This window comes from Tyto alba, unplaced genomic scaffold (genome assembly GCF_018691265.1).
Source record: "Tyto alba isolate M040663 unplaced genomic scaffold, T.alba_DEE_v4.0 Super-Scaffold_16, whole genome shotgun sequence".
Taxonomy (NCBI): domain Eukaryota; kingdom Metazoa; phylum Chordata; class Aves; order Strigiformes; family Tytonidae; genus Tyto; species Tyto alba.
In genome coordinates this window covers 24420472-24440201 of record NW_024881278.1, presented here as the reverse complement: position 1 = coordinate 24440201, position 19730 = coordinate 24420472, and the positions used below count along the sequence as shown (strand labels likewise).

At 35.7% G+C, this 19730-nt stretch overlaps 1 protein-coding gene across 4 annotated transcripts in view; it reads left to right on the top strand.

Annotated features, from left to right (window-relative positions):
• SRBD1 (S1 RNA binding domain 1) overlaps positions 1–19730 on the top strand; it is a 130609-nt gene that overhangs the window by 8482 nt on the left and 102397 nt on the right. For all 4 annotated transcript variants that reach the window (XM_032985314.2, XM_032985312.2, XM_032985311.2 and 1 more), the window contains 8 exons: positions 550–912; positions 2359–2525; positions 3688–3805; positions 3946–4084; positions 6929–7025; positions 8426–8561; positions 14100–14203; positions 19223–19330. In XM_032985314.2, coding sequence (XP_032841205.1) covers positions 550–912; positions 2359–2525; positions 3688–3805; positions 3946–4084; positions 6929–7025; positions 8426–8561; positions 14100–14203; positions 19223–19330 — 1232 coding nt within the window. The remainder of the gene's footprint in view (positions 1–549; positions 913–2358; positions 2526–3687; positions 3806–3945; positions 4085–6928; positions 7026–8425; positions 8562–14099; positions 14204–19222; positions 19331–19730) is intronic.

Here is a 19730-nt window from a genome sequence, read left to right as displayed (position 1 = left end):
ATTAGGATGAATATAAGATGTACTTCTGTCAGAAGCTAGTTACTTCTGTCAAGGATGAGGATCAGAGGTCAGGTCATGACAGAAGCCAGTCCTTCTGGCTTCTGAAGATGATCTCTGGGGAAATTCAGGAAAGATGTGGCTTGCTCAAGGTTACATAATATCTTAGCAGACTAAATCTCAGTTCCAGTTCCAATGCTGCACCTAGCACCTCACTAGAAGAGTGCTCCCCTGCCCTGCTGTTCCCTGTTTTGTTGAGATGAGTGGAGTCAAAGACTGTAGATCAGTGTCTTCTGAAGGACAGCCCAATTAAAGTCTTCCCAGGATAATTTTATTTGACCTTTTAAATCACAGTTCTGCTGGGCATGTTTGTATCTGTTCCTCTGCGCAAGATATATTTCAGATTACTTGATTTCTGGCTTGACGTTTCCCTGCCAGAGACATCACTTGGGAAAATGATGTCTAGTATCAGGTCTTCCTAGGTTTTAATTGAAATGTTGAACCAGTTTGTAATAGTCAATGCTTATTATGGTTTCAATGCCTTTTTGGCAGGATGTATCCTTGCCTATTGGTCCTGCAGAAGATAATAGAATGCAACTTGTAAAACCTAAGGAAGAAGATGTAGGCACTAAACCAAAAACTTTAACTCAAAAGCCAGAAGTGCCTAAAAAAGTGCAAGTAAATTCATTCCAAGGGAAGAATGTAAAGAGTTTAGAGAATGATGAAAAACCCTCAACGAGTGTTCCTGTAGTGGGGAATCAAGTGAAGCATGAGAAATCTGAGGAGGATTTTGCATTTGATGAACCGCCTTTTAAAAAGATTAAGTCAACGACATGCCCTGAAGGGAAGCCAGTTAAAAATCTAGGAGGCAACAAAGTAAAAGAAGAATTTGAAATGAACTGGGATATTGTACAGGTATGAGATCTTTTCTTTTTCTGATGTATCAATGAATCCATTTCTTCCATAATTAGCACTTGGAATCTTAATACAATTTCAGTTCTCTTGGCATGAGTTGGAGTATCAGAGAATCACTGTGGTGTTAAGTAGTCATTTAATATCTGCTTAAACTGTCATAATACATGTATAAATATAAGTGTTGGTTGGTAACTGTTAAAACTTCAAGCTTCAACATTATTCTAATATCTGTGACTTAGGCAGTCCTTAGTACAAAGCTTCCCTGTAACAGTTGGCACATTTCTTCTGTATCAGACCATGCTTTTTTTTGTGGATATAGTCAACTGAAACTCCTGCAGGAAGGGATGCTGAAAGATTTGGGATGTCTGTGTGTACAGTTTCAGAATTGAAGACTCCATTAGTGTGAATTATTTCATTGTAGAGACTCATTTGAGAGTGTATATCAATTTACAATACCATCAAGGAGGAGATTGCATTCTTGGAACAACAGTGACATCAAGGAAGATATCATCTTTATTTTCGTAGGATGTGAACTTTGAAGTTGTTCAGGTGAAGACAGGTTTAGGATAGCTCCTGTTCTAGGAGGCTCAGTATGGTTGTGGAAGGTTCACATTCTATTAATTGTCCTTAGTACTGCTTCCTTAAGAAAGGTGTAAAATTCTGTTCCTGAGTCTTCTAAAATATTCCTGGAAATGCAGATGGAGAATTTGATCTTCATGGATTGCTGGTCTAAAAGCAGTGAATATGATTTTACAGGAGTTGTTACATTTTCAGGCTTCAGAACAGAACTCTTGAGACGCTTTTAAATCAGCCATTTATGGGAGTAACTTTAGGGAAGTACAAACAAACTGATAAAATGTTACTAAGCAAAGTTTCTTCGGTAGTTCCTCCTTGATTCTGTATTGATACACTGTAACTCTATCTGTAGAAAGCCCAATTGGTAAAAAAACAGGTTTAACTTGGTGAGACTTGGTTCATCTTGAAACTAATGTGAAAGATTTCCAATTATTGGTGGAGTAGGATTTGGATCAGCTTTGGGTTTGTGGGTTTTGTTTTTGTTTTGTTTAACCATGAGGTATGTCAGTGTTGGGTTGGGGGGGGGAAGTAGTTCCAAGTTCTCTGAGTTGCCATGGGCAGTTTGTTGTCCTCCTGATTTTGTTTGTTTGTTTTTTCTGTTCTCAAGAAGCACTCCTTCCTGCATTTTTTTCTGTAGTTACAAGTTTCTGGAAACATTGGTTGCTGCATGTCTTTTTGAAGTACCAGCTGTGGTGGCTGGAATCGGGAAGCCTGGCATCCTGTTTTAGGGAGGACAGTTGTCCCTGCTGGCCAGCATAATACTTTGAGGGTGATGTAAAACATTGAGTGAGAGGCTGTTGAAAGCAATCCATCAGCTCTCAAATGGTGGGTTGTTGTTCTATTGTTTTTTTTTTTTTTTTCTTTTGACAGGCCTTGTCAGAAATAACAAATGTTGAACCATGGGTATGTGCAAACTTAATTCGCCTCTTTCGAGAAGAAAACACAATTCCGTTTATTGCTCGGTATCGAAAAGAGCTCATCAATAATCTGGAGGCCGATGCCTTGCGAGAAGTGCAGCAAACTTTGGAAGAGCTACGGTAAGTAAGTTAATACAGGGAGGCATGTGGGGGTGAGGTAAGTAACAACCAGCTGCTGCTTCTGTGTCCTTTGTTTTGGCACTTTGTACACACTACAACTATAAAGGAGCTCTTAGAAAGTTTAAAACTGTTGTAATTATACTTGATACCTGTCCATTTGTGTGGGTTTGGTTTTTTTTTTTTTTTTTTTTTTTTTTTAGTATGAGTAACAAGAAATCTAGCATCATTATTTGCCAAAGAAGAATTAAGTTCTTAAGATCTAAGTTTACTAAAACTACAGAGGAAAAACTCTTACTAAAGGAGTAGTTTATAGGTTCTGGAGATAGGTAGCCTGGTTAGATGTAAGCTGCACCCTTTGAAAAAGAATCACTAAAAATCCCTTGGCTCCCTGCTTGGAGCAGCAGGGCCTCTACTGAAGAGCACTACTTGAGGTTGTAGTGTAGCAGGAGAGAGGCTAAACTATCCCAAATCATTGCAACAAAGAAATGATCTGCAAGCCCACTGTGGCGGTGGATGAGACTGATCTCATTCCTTTGTGCTTTTGGGTGGCTATATGCTCTTGAAATGGCAAGGAAACAGACTTGTCAGCTGTTCTGTCACTGTGGTGTCTTTTTCCTTGTACCCCCCGCATCCCCTAGCAAGAGATTCTTTCCAAAGAGGGAAGGTAGCCTGAGAGAGTTCTTGTCTGAACAAGTAATTTAAATCATAACAAAATTCCTTTGCCGATGACAGTTGCTCGCATGTATTTTACTGAAGGCCTAAGAGTTTAAAATCTGATACCTTGTACATGATGTTGCAGAGATGTCTTGATATGAATTACAGCTGTAAGTACTCATCAACATGGAATTAATTTAGGGCTTTTTTTTATTTGCTTCTGGGCCAGTAATCTTGAAAAGCTGTGTATAGCAGTAATGATTATCAGTATTGTTTAATGATTTTTCTTAAATCTACCACAAGATATTTTGGTACAGTTTTGAAATAATGGGAAAATGAGAGTAACAGTTAAACTCTTGGATTATCAGATGTGGTTTGAGTATTAACGTGAGATACAATCTTCAGGGGTTTCAGAGAGCTTCAGCAGTGTAATAAACAAGCTCGCAATCAATAGCCTTTTAAATCCACTGTGAAATGTGACTGTTAATATCAATCTCTTGCATTTTAGTACTGTTGCAAAGAAGACGCATACAATGATACAGAAGTTGAAGAAAGAAGGGAAATTATCCGGATGCCTTTTAACATCATTACTGAATTGCAGAACTTTGGAAGAATTAGACCATGTGGTCAGTGCACTAGTCTTTTTCAGATCATCCTTAGTTTAAACGTAATCTTGCATAACTAAATAGTGCATAATGCAAAGTACATAGCATGACTTGAAATATTTCCTTGCATTTTAATAACCATATTTTATATTTGTTTGAAGTCTGCACCTTATAAAACTGGGAGTAAAGGAACCAAAGCTCAGAGGGCCAAGCAGCTGGGATTAGAACCTGCTGCTCTATCTCTCCTGCAGAATCCTATGGAACTCAATCTCATTTCTTATATTAGACCCAATACCAAAGGTAAGTGATCTGCTTCTAAGAGCAGTAGTGTCCTAAATGTCTGAAAATATTTTAAAAGGGGAATTACTTTAATTATTTTGTTGTTGCTGGAAGTTTATGCAACTATCTTAATTTCAGCAGTTGTTTTAGCAACATATCATAAGAACTTACATTTAATGCCATGGCTCTCCAACCTTTCCTGACTTTTTTTTGTCCTGTAAATAGTAATAATTCTGGTATACAAGAGACAGAAGTCTGGAAATGTTATAGTTGACATCTACAACTACTGGTAAGAGTCAGGGAACTGCTTTATGCACCTGAGACCTCTCCACGGTTCTACTCTTACTTGAATTGTTTATTGAAGAAACAATGCTGATTTTACAAGAAGCTTATGCTCATACTCTGTACTGAAGTAAACATCACCCATCAAAGCATATCTTAATAAAAACTGGCCATGGTGATTGGGGGGTGGAGTGAGCGGGAGAATTTTTGTTACTGAATGACAGTAGGGGCTAGAGATGTAATCTCTGAAATTTGAGCAGGAACTTGTAATGACATGGTTGTCGCCTACAGACTGCAGAATTGTTTTTCTTCGTGAATGCAGTTATGGGTGAATCTGTAGGGGGCAATCTCTGACAATAAAATACAAAGATTGCTGTAACCTTCTGTATGGTGCTAAAATGGAGAGGAGACATACTTTTATTCTTCTCTGCCCCAAAGCTTTTTGAATCTTAACATAAAGGTACTGAACCTCCTTAGTAAGGATGACTGTCATTCTTCTCACTTCAGTTCTTTTATTTATTGTTTATAAAATGATCTTAACTTTGCATTGAAAATTAGTAACCAGATATTCTGATTGTTTAATTACTGCAATTTAGCATATGTCATTACATTATACAGCAGTATATTGCAAGCACATATCTGGATATTCTGGCAGAGTATAAAGAGCCAAAAGAAAATCTTCATGGTGAAAGTTCAAATAAATTATTTAGGGTGTATTCAGAAAGAAGTGATATTCCTTGCAGCATAAACATTACAGTTTTTGAAAATTAGTACACCTATTTTCAATTTTGTGCTAAAAGTAATGTTGCTTATGTTTATATAATGGTTTTCATTTGAAAGGTGCATTGGAAATTGAATACATCTATGAACTGGGTCACTTTTCTCAACTTGAGAGCCAGTTTGACAATCTCTATACATGCTGAGATCAGAGTGAATGTTTTTTGAAGGAATGAGCCATTTGCTATACAGGAAAGTTTTCATCAAATCTTAATATTCAGTTCTTTCAAATTGTCAGTGTTTTTAAACTTATACTAAAAATGAACTGAAATAAAACCAGCAGTTCATGTTTCAAAGCCAGATATTTGAAAGTTAAGGAAGCAGGCTCACCACAAAACTTTGTACTTTCTTTTAGTTATATACATGGTTAAATATATCTCTAATTACACAAGCGTGTGCTGGTTTTGCACTGGACACTGTAAAATGCCCATATGAGTGGTACTTGTTGGATGGGAACTTTTTGATTATTTCTTTAATCCTGATTGGTTTTGGCCTATTCTCTGTCATTCAAATTCTCTGCTAGAATTAAAATAATCTTGCCATGTACACATCTGGTTCTTGGGTGTCTCAGTTCATAGTTGATATAATGCATGTCTTACCTCCCTCACCTTTGTATTCTGACATGACATTGCTTTTGCCATAAGAAACACTAAGTCAAACTTGCAAGGATCCAAGTTCCACAACTTCTGATTGGTTCAGGCATTTAATGTTTTTATTGTCATATATTTATTTTTCTTTCTGGCAGGTAAGTTTAGATTCCCCTTCTTAAATAGGACAAGAATTTTTTTTATAATGTGTAACTCTATAGTCCACCTAGAAGCAGCGTTCTGGATTCAATACAAATATTGGTTATTAGAGCTATGCAGTTTTTTTTTAAATGGTGTTAATAAAGCTCTTTTGATATCTTGATAGACCACCAAAGTGAAAGATAATGTGTGTTAGAGAGAGTTAGTGCTGCATCTGCCAGCTCTAGGATCCTTGCTTTTTGCTCTGAGGCATTTGTTATTGACCATTGCTAGAAACAGGGTTAGATATATTGATTTAAAATACAAGATGTCAGTTTGATTTCATTACCTTCTGGTGCCGGTCCAATTCAGCTGTTGCGCTAAGGAGAATACTGTGCCACCTCTTCTGGCCTTTTGAAGCAAGGGTTGATTCTGTATGTTGGAAAGCTGAGTGATCCTGTTATCAGCTCTCTAGAATATTTTGCCTACAGAGACATTTTATAACTTCATTGTTTGAACAATGTTTTGTGAGAGGGGATGAGGGTGCTCTAACCTCAGAAGTGTGCAAACTCCCGCTACAAAGCAGTGGACTTATAGAGCTTATTACACAGAGAAAAGATGGGAATGACTGCAAAGATTTTTAGACAATTTTCATATCAGTAGCAAAACGTGTTGACTTCTGCTGCAACTACTTATTTTACTAAAATCTCAAAAATTGTACTTGAATATCCAATTTTACTGTTGTATATAATTCATTTGCATCATAAATGTCAAGATCTGTTAGCATCAAAGTCAAATAATTATTATATTTCTCTCATTTTAGTGTCATTTTGACTTATGATACTGCATTGGTCACTTCAGGCTTATGAAAAATATAATGCTTTCGGATGTTTTGGAAAGGAAGCTTAGTCAAAAAAATTCAAATTAATTAGAAGTCTTACTCGAAACCTATGCAAATCAGTTGGATATCTTGCATCAATTTTCTTTCAACATGTATACGTTTTCTTAGTGCTTGTGTAGTTGTGTAAAATCATTTTTCATATTAGTTTTTTTATGAGTTGTAACTGTTTTTCCTTCTAAGGACTCTCATCTATCCAGGAAGTAGAGGCTGGAGTGCAGCATATTTTAGCTGACATCTTTGCTAAGGATAAAGATACACTGGATTATATCAGGAAATTGTAAGTTTGTCTCCTGCTTTCTAAACTTTCCTGGTTACATGGGAAGATTCAATCTCATAGTGTGCAGATACATAACTAACACTTTTTTTAATGATGTGAAAACAGTGTTACTGTGAGATTGATTTAGGTCTTTCACTTGTGCTGGAGGTACATTCATTATCTTTTCTGCTTGCCTGGCTATCTGTGGAGCAGAGATCTTCTGTGAGCATGGCATGATGCTGTAACTGCCAAAGCCTGAAGAATCTTCTGTGGCTCTACTCCATATAGAGCCTATCTCCCTTGCAGTCAGTGATCTATAAGGGAAAGCTTTCTCTCCTTGCACTTCCTTCAAACTATAACTTTTCAGAGGTGCATCTGCTTAAGCTATTGCTCCAATAATTTACTGCTTGACACCAGTTAATGTAATTAGTGTGCAGTGCTGGTTGATTTTGGCATTGGTAGTCAATAAGGCAAACAAATATGTCTGTTCTTTTAAAGCAGGAGTTAATGATCCTTTGACTGTGTTAGCTGAATTGAAGTTTTCTTACATTACATGACTTCAGTGTTGTCATAACTGGTGTGGGTTGGTGTGACAGAGTAGTAGTTGTCTGTTATTTTTTTCCTCTCCTGTGTACCATCTGGGAGGGAGAAGAGGGCTATCAGAGAACAGGTGCCACCTTAGGAGCATGCGGTGTTGGTTTGAATCAGCTCAGTTCTGTTTAGTTGACAGCCTTGTTTGCTGTTTATTGTGAGTAATGGCCAGCTTCAGCAAAAGATTAGAGCATAGCAATGTGATAATTTCAATGAAGAGGTGGTTCTGTCACTACAAGACTATCACTTTGATTCTTTTGACCATTAGAAGCTCCTTAATAGGATACGCAGTGCTGTACAGATGTATCCTGTTGATCTAAAATGTATTGTATGTATAATAATCACACGGAGCATTTGGGAAGCTCTTGGGGATTCCTGTTACTCTTTAAAGTAATGGAATTTTTTATGGGTGTTAAGAGCTTAAAGCAAAAAATTAATTCTGAGACTGGGAAGATTCAAGAGAGATGCTTCATTTCTATAAAATAGTACTATAACTTTTTTGCAACTTCCCAAAATTTGTTGTGTGAAGTCGAACCAATAAATGACCAAAGTGAAATGCAGATGCTGGCTTTTGAGTATCCATTCACTTCAGAATGTCTCTGTTCAATGTTTTCTGAGGTCTGTTTGAATCTCTTATCTTGGTATGTTCCAGTCAGTATATGTTATGTCTGTCTCAGCATTAAGATATGTAATACAGTTCTGCAGGTAATTAGAGTTAACATAACATGTAATTGGTCAGACTCCAAGCTTGATTTTAATACAAGCACTACTGATTTGTTACAAGTTTCATGCTAAAATATCTTATTAACATTTGGGTGTTTTTTATTCAGATGTCAGCAAAGGTATATTTGTATCCAGTCAGCCTTGGCAAAACTGTCGTCCAAAAGTGGAAATGAAAAAGATATTGATAAATTCCAACTGTACCATGAGTTTTCTTGTAATATAAAGAACATTCAGCATCATCAGGTACACCTAAAAATTTGTATTTTTTTCTTAGAATTTTAACTATAATGAAGGTGGCTTTGCTTTGGAATTTTGTTGCTTAAAACTGATTCTAAAGAGACTTGATTTTGCTTTTCAGTTGTCAAAGGTAATAGAAACTTTCAAATTCTGGAAGTGCAGGACTAAGCTGTTAATCTCTGTCTTTAAGAAATCGAGCAGAGAGCTGTTCATTCAGTATGAACATTGTCTAATTAGTTCTCATTAAACAAATATAACGATTTATGTATCAGATACTTCAATATTGGTGTGATCTATTTTCAGTGTGTGTCATGCCCTCTGTCTCTCTTCCCAGTGACAAGTGCGCAGCAAGTGTTATCTAGAGGGGTATAAAGGCTAAGGGACAATTTATGGTCAGTAGGGGTGAGTCTGGGGTAATAGTGCCATAGTAGAAGCTGCTTGGTTGAAGTGTAAGTATTTGAAGCAAACTTGGATAAACTTTTTCTTGGTTTCTTTTGGATGTTTGCTGAAGCACTGAGTCAGAGTGCTGTGAGCCGTTTGACGCTAAACCAGTTGTGTGAAACTGGTGAGAAGTATCAGGGAAGGATCCAGAAAAATAAAATTGGGGGTGACCAAAAAAGCAGCTCAGAGGAACATCCCATACATTACCCCAAAAATTTGGTTTGTTTTTTAAGTCATCAGTATTCCCTTCTGTGAAGCATCTTCAGTTATCCTAAGCCTAGACCTAGACTTTTTGATAACTAAAAAAAGAAATGAGGGATGAAGCAAACTTACTAGCTGTTGACTGGATAGCTAGGCAGCCCCTGTTACTGAAGTTCAAAGGCTGAAGTGTGCTACACTCAATGCAACTGTCAAGACCTTTGCACTGATTCATAGCTAATCACCAAGTGAATTGTCTCTTGTTTTAGTCACAATAACCTAGCTTAAAAAAAAAAAAAAGTGCAAACCAACCCCCCAAACCAAAAAAACACACAAAAATGTTCCTTTAAACTGGTTACAACCAGAAATATCCTTTTCCTTTAGAAGGCTACCTTATTCTACAGCAGAATGCTTTTCCTTTTATATCTATGATATGCTCTCACTTTCTCACTCTTTACTATTTTGAACCAGTGTGATGTTTTGAAAGGAATTTATTACAAAAAAATTTTCACAACCTGTATGGACTAATTTTAAACCCTCTTCCCAGCTTCTCCTCCAATCTGGATGGTGTTAGTTGAAAGACATCAAGTGATTTTTAATAGGTCTTATGTAGATGTTTGAAGAGGTACCTGTAGTTGTTCTCTTTGTAGTAAGTATGAACATTTACTGTATTTATATAATTAATTATTTGGTGAAAACTCGCTTCTAGTGGGTCTGGAAAAGTCAATAGAGCAATTTAAGACTCCTGTGGTAACATATCACAAAGATTTGTATATTGGTCAGGAGATGAAGTGTTGTGCTGAATGGATTTTTTTTTTTTTTTTTTTTTTTTTTTTTTTTGTGTTTGAGTGCTTTCCTGTTGAATGAATACTTTGACTGTGTCAAAGACTTTAGTTTTCCCTGCACGGAGAGTGGTGAATACTGAGATATGCAACATGTACTGGGTGTACTGATGGTATGATTTAATTCTTGTGCAAGGCATCCTTTTTTTCTCTTTCATGTAAAGAAAACTGTTGCTTAACTAGAGCCAGGTCTAGAAACAAAATTTCCTAAACCTGGTCAGCAGTCTGACCATGTGGCTGCACAGTTTCTTATCAAGGATGTGTCCTTAGTTTGTCTGATATTAACTCAATCAGTTTCAGTTTATTCCCCCTTATATCTGTTACTAACCTTAATGCCTCCTTCTTTTCCCCTTCTGGCTCTCCAGTGAAGTAATAACCACTGCTATTGTAGCTGCTAGTGCTGTAATCACAGGATGTTATTGCACTGGTATATATTGTCTTTCATCTGTGTATTTACTGCTATTGACTATTGAGTATTTATCTATTATGAATCTTAAAAGTCTGAGTTTTGTGCTTCACTAAAGTTTCAGGGCCCAAGCTATATCAGGGCTCTTTCGTACTAATCGAGGAAAAAATGCATTTTATGATCATCTCTGACATATGCAGTTTGCAGAGTTCCCTATTTTGTAAAAATACTCCTAATTTCTATTGATTTTTTTTCAGTTCTTTGTTAGCTTTCCAGTTCTTTTCTTGTCTCCTTTTTGTGTTTTGACGATGAAATAAGGAGAGTGTTTTCTTTATCTACTATTTCTTCCTTAAGTTTAAACCTCAGTTTTGTACTTTCCAAAGTCTCTCTCATAACTCTCAATTTCTTTTTTACTTGACCATACTATCCTACTGATGCAAATCACCATTTTTTTTCTCTTATGTTACAACCATTATTTTTAATATCTAAAAGTCTTTAGTTTCTCCTTCACCCAAGATTTTTGAAGAAGTACTTCTTTCCTGTGTTCAAAAAGCTGGTTAAAAATGTGTTCTTGAATGTGCTTTGGGAGAGGTGTAGATGTCTCCAAGTGAAGAAATTCTCATTTGGTTCATGATTTTTGAAAGAAGGTTATGCCTAAAAAAGATATAGGGAAGCCTGAAACTGACAGGTTTATACAATTTACTAATCTCCCAGGACTACAGGTTAAATAGTTGTATTTGAAGAACAATTGCAAAATTCACTGTTTTGAAGACCTTGTTTATTCATTTTGAGGCTGCCCACAGACAAGTGTTCTCAATGTGTTTAGCTAGAGGCAAAAGTAGAAGTCAGCTTTAAACCACCTTTTTGCAGAGTTGCAAATAAAGGATTCCATAAAATACTGCACTGAAATTGGCCACTGCCTGAGTATGGAAGTGCTAGTCATCTTAAAGGTCTGTGTACAACCCCAGCTCTGCTGTAGCCTGTGTGTAAGTAAAGGGGATGGACAGTAGACTAGCATGTTACCTATGAGAGAATCAGCCTGTGTCTTTATGACCAAAACATTTATAGCCACGACCATGCCTTGCGGTGTGTGTTACGGTGAGATAAACTGGTGTGCAGGAACCTGCAGCTTGGTTCTGCAGCTGTCCTGCACAGTGTTGTTCTGGGTTACTTTCTGTGCTGTTGTTATTTTGTACGTTGAGACATGCCATGAAATAATCAGGACTGGCATGGAGTCGGGTTGTTTGACTGACAAAGTTAAAATACGTAACCTGAAATGAAGGAAAAATAAAAACGTATTTGCTTAAAAAGCCTGACTCCAGATTTTGACATGGTTGGATACCTGTGGGTGTTGCCAGCTGGAACATTTTCCTGTCAGGAGGTTCAGCCACAGTTCCTTCCTTTGGCAGCAAAGAGAACCTGACTGGACTGTCTTAGGATATACTTGGGTAGCTATACCAAAGCTGGCATAACTAAGGAAAAAAAAAATCTTTCAAGAGTTTATTTGCATTTTTGACTAATTGTAAACTGTTTGGTATTTGTGTATGCCTTGGGGTTGCTTTCTTCTATTTGGAGATGACTGAGTTGGTGGGAGGAAAAGAAATAATGAATAAAATGTAATGTTTGAGGCAAGTGCTCTATTTTTAATCTCATATTCAGGAAGGAATTGGAAATTAAAGTCCTTGACAGAGTATACAAAACGTCTTCAGTGAATCTAACTAAATCTGCAACATTGAAGAGGGCTGTACAACATTAAGGCTGTTGTATTTTTCTGAAAAAATTTTTCTGTTGTATTTTTCAGAATAAAGTTTGATGAATCTTGTGACTAGATCAAATTAATGTTCTTGCTTTCTCTGAAAAATGGGTGTTCTTTTTATTAACTCTTCCCTGGATCTGTTTGTCTTATATCAAAACAGTATCTTTCCAGAACCGAAAGATTACTTTGTGTCTAAGAATAGCCAGATTTTAACCTGTTACTTAAAAACTAAAACAACCTTTATTATATTAGAGGCTGAAATTGACTAATAACTTTCTTAATTGAGCATTTTTTGGTTGATAATTCTTCTCTGAATGCATGTCACTTAGAACAAGATAGGCAGATTTCTTTAAGAATAAAATGGAAATAATATTAGTGACTGCGATACAGCTGGTTTAAATTCAGGTGACTGACACATTCTGTAGACAGAGTGCCAGGAAACAAAATGTGATGCAAATATTGACCCTGCTAACAGCAAGCTGAATGATGACATTATAATTCTATTGGATACATTCTATGTTGTGAGAATAATTTTGATTTCATTTTAGCTGGACATACAACTTAGTCTCTTTTTAAAATATAAAATCAGAATAAATGTGAAAGCATTTGATTTGTTAAAATGTCTTTCTAATCTCTACATGAAAACATTTGCTTTGGCAGTCAAGGTACCAGATGCTATAATATTTCACATGCAATCTTTATTATTAGCTTTTTTGTTCAATGATATGTCAGGCCTGGTATGTCACAGGAGCAGTAAGGCTGAGGCATATAAATTGGTACTATGTCCTGGAGTCATTTTAAACCATTGTATTTAACATATGTGACATGTCTGAGTTAGCTAGTGATTGAATTAAAGTTCGTGACTGACACAGAATGCTCTGTTGTGACAGTGCTCAGGGCCTGCTACATACAGCAACATGTATAGTCATACAGGAATGTCAACTTCTAGCAGTTGTTTTTTCTTTATGGTTTCACTTTAAAGTATTTTGAAAGGGAAAATGAAATCTAAAAACGTGGTTTTTATTTGTGACAGCTTCTGACTGTTACTCTTTCTAAAATCCCTTGGCCAGTGAGTTTTCTTAATATTACAAGGCCTTCTTCAGGTGAACATTTCATGTCTTCATAGTGAGATTAGACTTGTAGATACCCACCACTATGTTCCAGGGTCCACCACACTTACTGTGATCAGGCTTTAAATGTAGAGCCCCAGAATTCCATTTAAAATCAAACTCTGTTTGCAGATAGCGTGTGTGCAACCAAAATTAGCTTTAGACCATGAATATGCACTTGTGTACACAAGGGTCTGCCAGAATCATGTGCATGTTTTAGGGCTGGAGTGTTATTATTAACATAAAGTCTTTTTAAAATGTTTCTGCTATTTATGAACTAGGCGTGAATAATTCTAAAATCATCCTCTTTCAGCTTAAGCTGATTACCCTTGTGTCACAAGTTCTGATTCATAAATAATTTCAAATTTGGATTGATCTCAGGAAGAAAAATTAAGCCTGAAGCATAGGACTAACTTTTTTCCCATTCTGATCTGTAGTTATGATTGGAATAATTTTTCAATTCCTTTATTGAGTTTTAATTTGGGTTACTAAACAAGATAATTCCACAAACTAAATTCATGCTGACTTGTATAATATGTGTGTTTAAGATAAACTGGATCTTGAGATTGCAGTCTCCAGGAAAAATGTATGATTTGTTACGCCATGGCATGACTTAATCAGTTTTAAACTGCGGATATTATCTATAAATGCTGGTACTTTGTGAACTGATTTACTGTACCACCATCATGATTTGCTACAGAATGTCAAGCAAGTGCGTACACAAATGTTGATAAGTTTATCTTTTGGATATTTTGTGTGTCATCTGTCTTTGCCATTTATGTTTGCACTCAGATTCTGGCCATTAACCGAGGGGAAAATCTGAAGATCCTGACAGTGAAGGTCAACATTCCTGACGGGGTGAAGAATGAATTCTGTTGGTGGTGTGTCAATGAAAGGTTTGCATGGATATGTATTCTTACAGAAATATTTTCCTTTCCTTTAGACAGCTGCATACTGAAATGTACCTCACATGTCTTGTTACATTAAATACTATTTAAACAAATACTTATTAGATTAGATAAAATTTGCAAGTGGATAATTCCTATTCTGCATTTCCAGCTGCTGTAGCTTTATGCTGAAAAGATCATGCCTTTGGCTGTATTTGGGGAGTTCTGGCACCATTCTTCAAGCAATTGAATTTTTGAAAAGATATGCGGAGGCTGATGAAATAAGAATATATTTTCAAATTGTAACATGCATCACATCCAGTAGTCTTTAGGGGAAAGAATTTGTAGAATCCAATGCAGTAGACTTTTAACTTATAAAAATAATATGCCTGATTACAGTGACTAATGAGGGCTAACCTCAAATTTTTAGATCAGTAAAGTACATAACTTTGAGTTTCACAAATGTAAGGAATTACATGTTTAAAAAATGTTTTGGATTTAATGGAGAAATATAAATGTAGCTGTCTTCAATGAATGATTCACAAATACTGTGTGACCAGACTCTTGTGTTCCGTTCTCTGAGTTAGAAAACTGGGCTATAAATTTTGGGCGATTCTTTTATTGCTTAACGATTTGCAATCACAAGTTGCTTTTTCCTTAAGCCTGTAGTGAGATGCTTAGTGTTGCATAATTTTGAGGGGTTTTTGCGTAAGTTTAAGTTAAATATATGTTGTTTTGTGCAATATCTCTGTCAGTCTTTTTCTTGAAAACTATATCTTGATGTCCTCTGTTTGAGAATATTGTGATCCAAACTGTGCATCTTCCTTGCATATTTAAAAGACAGGTTTCTCTTTCTCAATAGTTTGAGATATTGGGCATTGTTTTGGAGATGTCTTAGAAACTCCTACCCTTGCATCTTAAAACTGAATAACCGAAAGGAGGAAGAAAGATAGGAAAATACGCACTTTTTAAAATGTATAAAATGGTATACTATGATGCTGCTTTAGCATGTATTTTTCTTCCACACCAAGTCCAAGAAAGAGGTGTAGTGAAAACATTCCTTTTCATTGGTCACTGTTACGCTGAAATTGAATAATTCTGTTTCTAAAATGTAAGTCTTTGAAAGAGTTAAAATGTTGTTTGGCCAGATAACATAATATGATCTAGGAATAAGAGTAAGTTGTTTGTTTTATTTTTCAGGAAAATATCAGGATTCATAAACACACCTAAGTTTCATTCTAATTTTAATACCTGTAATGTAATCTGTTTTACACACACGCACCCCGACGTATATTCTGTAGGCAGAACATATCTGACAGTTTTGCTTTTACTGTGTCTACAACAGAATTTGGAAGCTCTGTGAGCCACAAATAATGGAACAGCTTGTCACTGCTACAGAAATCAAAGTGGGATGTAAATTGAGATATTTTTGGTTGATTACACTTTTGTGAGTCATTCTGAGATCAAAAGAATATTGACCTTGGAAATGGACCTACTTATTAATACTTAGCATCCGTTAGGCTATATATGCTTATGGCTTTTTACTATTTAAGGACAACTTCTCCACCATCAGAAAATTTCCAAAGGTATGATTTTAGTAGGTCTTGGTGCATTATCATCTAGAACAGATTCTGATCTTCCTCACTAGATTGACAACTGTGTTGTCAAGCTAACAAATAGTAAATGTGTATTCTGCCTTGCATGTTTGGAAATTACTGTCTAAGGGTGGGAGTTGCATTATTTTCATTGCATTGATCTACTCGTGAGAGCAGAAGGTTAAGAACTTTTGTTTGAGGCAAGGATTTCAAAAATTTGCAAAGGTATTAACTAATTTGCTGAAGGTCACACACAAAATTAGTTGCAGAAGCAGAAATGCCACCATGGTACAGAGTTTCGCCAGTATTCTAGCCACAAAACAGCATCACCTATTGCCTATTGAATTAGTAGAAAATATGCTGACCTTTATATGTTCTTCTGAGGCAAAATTTTTATCATTAGTTACCCCTGTGGTAAAAAGTGGCTTTAGAAGACTGGAGTTCTTCATTATTGCATTGAGCTCTATGTAGATCCTTTCCAAGATAACTGTATTTTCTTTGCAAGTTCAGAATATTTATTAGCCTGTAGGAGCATCTGTATTTTCTTGAGATTCAGGTTTATGCTGAAAAATCAGAAATATCCTTATTGCCTGGCCCTATGAGTTGTATTTTTCCCCAGAAAATGTCATTTCTGTGGTTTGACAGCAGACCTAGCTCCATTAACTAGAACTGCACTGGTCCCAAAGACTTAGTCGTGAAGTGGGACATGGAAAAAGGTCAGTGAGAAACAGCCAGAGAAGAGCTGCTTAGCTGGCTTTGAGTGTAAGACAACATGGAGTTGTTCCTTGGGAAGGGGCGAGATTTTGTTGCAAAGTAGAATTGCAGCCTTGAAAATGAAGTTCGGTGTTTGATAATCTTTTTTCAGTTTCCAGACAAAATTCTCAGATCATGTGTAAAGTCCATGGTACAGGCCTTAAAGGCATTTGTCCATTGTTGCCAACTTGGTATAGGTTTCATATAACAACTTAGAGGTAAACAAAGCTCTGGGTTTTTTTGTGCTTCAGATCTAAAACCCTAGCTGTGCTTGTCCTGGAACAGTCGTTAATTAATTAATACTGGTGGTTCATAACCTGGGCTACGTTAACTCTGATGTATAGTTTCATCCTCTGAGGTGTATCAGTAGTCTAAGCCATTTATGCTTATGGTGGTCCCTGTTGTGAGCACAGGAATGTGGAGAGCTGAGGAACAAAGTAAGTTGATATTATTTATATGGAGCATTTCTAAATAGGGCTTCATTTAAAGGGCTTTAAAAGTCAGCTCTTGATTAAATAATCAAGAAAAATCTGTTCTTAGAGGGAAGCTTAACTAGGCTATGATGATCTTTAAAAATATACAAATGTGCTTTTGCTTTGTTTTTTGCAGCAAAGTGTATTTTTCTCTTTTCTCATGAAGTATTGGAATGATTAAAATGCAGTATTTCCTATGACTGAACTTACTGTTTGAATATTTTTTCAGTTTTAGCAGTTTCTAATAGAGAGTTGCCTAAATAATTTTTACTCATGTATAGGCAGGTACTAACTGTGATAACGTATTTACAGAGGAAAGATTTGCTAATTAGCTTTAGTGGATGGAAGAGAGACGGAAACAGCTGTCAGGTTTCCAAATTCATTCTTATTTGTGCTGAGGATACTTTCTGGGAGAGTGTAGTCATATGTGCCACCTGTAAAAACTTCTCGTTTGTAGAATTGAATGGTAATAAGAGGGCTTAAGGCATTTGCAGTTTTATATAGGTATGGAAAGAGTCTCTAGTTACCAATAAGTATAATAGAACTATTTGCAAAAACTGTTAGCAAAGTGATGAGGTCATGTGGCTAAGTACTCAGAGCTCTGAATGTTGTAAAATTAAATGGTAAGCTTAATTCTGCTCCTGTGTCTGTCTGTTAATGCAGTGTTGACTCAATCACACATTTCTGAACTATTATATGCACAGACACTTAGAAAAGCTGTTTCAGGAAATTGTAGATCCCCTTAAACAACTGAAAAGTTGTCTGAGTAGGAGCAATTTAGGATTCTCAGTATTTCTGAGTGCATGTCAACAAAGTCAGAAGTAAAATTCAGTCCTATTTTTGCCTGGGCCTGCACCTGGACACATATGACCATAAATCTATCATGTTGCATTTATGACCATAAATCTATCATGTTGCATTTATGACCACAAATCTATCATGTTGCATTAAAAAAAAAACAAAAAAACAAACAAAAAAAAAAACAAAAAAAAAAAAAAAAAAACAACACAACCAACCAAAGAAGTTACAGAACTTACTCAGACATATTAACAAATATGTAAATATCTTACATTGCAGTTAGGGACCCAGGCATATTAAAAAATACATCAAATGAAGAAAATTCTGAATGTTATCAATATTTTAAAAAGAAAAAATCCAAATGGACGGCAATAGAGAATGTTCATAGTTTTTACTTCTGAGTATAATATATCTGGCTGTGTCTCCTCAATCTTTTTCCCTTCTCATTGGGTAGACAATGTCAGTGACTCAGTCATGCTTGTTGAAGGACTTCTCCCCTGCTTTCCCCCATAATAATGTTGCCCAGAACAAAAAGATCAATGGAATAAATATCTGGGATCTCTGTTCTGGGGAGCTTTGAAACTAAAGTGTATTTTAAGACAAAATTTGAAGTAATTGTCATTAAAGCTATGACCACTGTGCACAGTGTACTTAGAAAAGGGAATACTGCAAAGAGTTTGGCTTAGAAAAAATTGGGAAATAGCCTTGTTTTTATTTGATAGTGTTTATTTAATTTTCCCTTTTTCTAGAATATTATTTACACTTTAAATATATCAGCAACAGGTAAAAGAGAAAAATAATTTGCAAATTGTTTGGTTTTTGTTGTTTAAGGACTGCTGCAAAACTGATGCATTTCATTTCGAGTTTAGATAGAGATACTCAAAGCATTCCAAATGAAATTTTAATTGGGTTCCATTAACTGACATTAGTTTAGCTCTTGAATTTCTGCCTGGACACAGTTGCCTTACATCAGTAATTCTTCAGTGACACTCACAGAGGATGCTCAGTCATATCTTTTTTTTGTGTCAAGGAATAGCAAATAATGCAACCCTAATGGTAATATGGAACCAAGTTCTTCATTCAGTCATAGTAAGCTTTGACTTCTCCAAGTGAAGAGTAACATTATTTTTATATTTTCATTAAAACATAAATTATGATTGCATGCTAATACCTAACTAAAAAAGATAAAAGATAGGCCTTGTCATTTGTCTGGTAGTAGAACCATGAGCAACTTCTCATTCCATTCATATCTGAAGCTATGATTTCATTGCCTAATTATTGTAGTAATTCTGCAGTTTATAGGACATTACACTCTATGTAGAAGTCTTTTTTTCAAAATTCCCTTTACCTAAGTTTTTGCATATGTTCTTAAAAGATTTTTTGATTTTTCTTTTTCTATTCTTTTGCAGATGGAGACCGAAACAATTTTTAAAACCAGATTTAATGAGGATACTACGGAATTCCATAGAGGATGCATATAAACGCCTTATCTATCCTCTGCTTTGTAGAGAATTCAGGTAAGCCCAGAATGAATGTGTATTTTCATACTGCCAATTTCTTAACAATTCTCTCCACGACTTTTTATTAGAATATCTTTTATCCATTTGAAAATATCAGCATGTTTTTAATCCTCTGTGCTTACAGAAGAAATTGACTATATTCTGCAGATTTAATTTGTGACCCAGTTTAGGCTACAGTAAAGAAATGGTCTTTCTGTGAAGATGTTCTATATGTTTACATATTTATTGCTTGTACATTTATCTAATAAAGTGCAGTTTAGATCTATGTTACCATAATAGTTGTATCTTTATCCTTGTATTAGCATAAACCATTATGTCACTGAATTTTCCCAGCATTTCTTCATGTCACAGCAATAGTACTGTCAGTGACATTGCTGGCTCCTCTTACCTGTCTGAA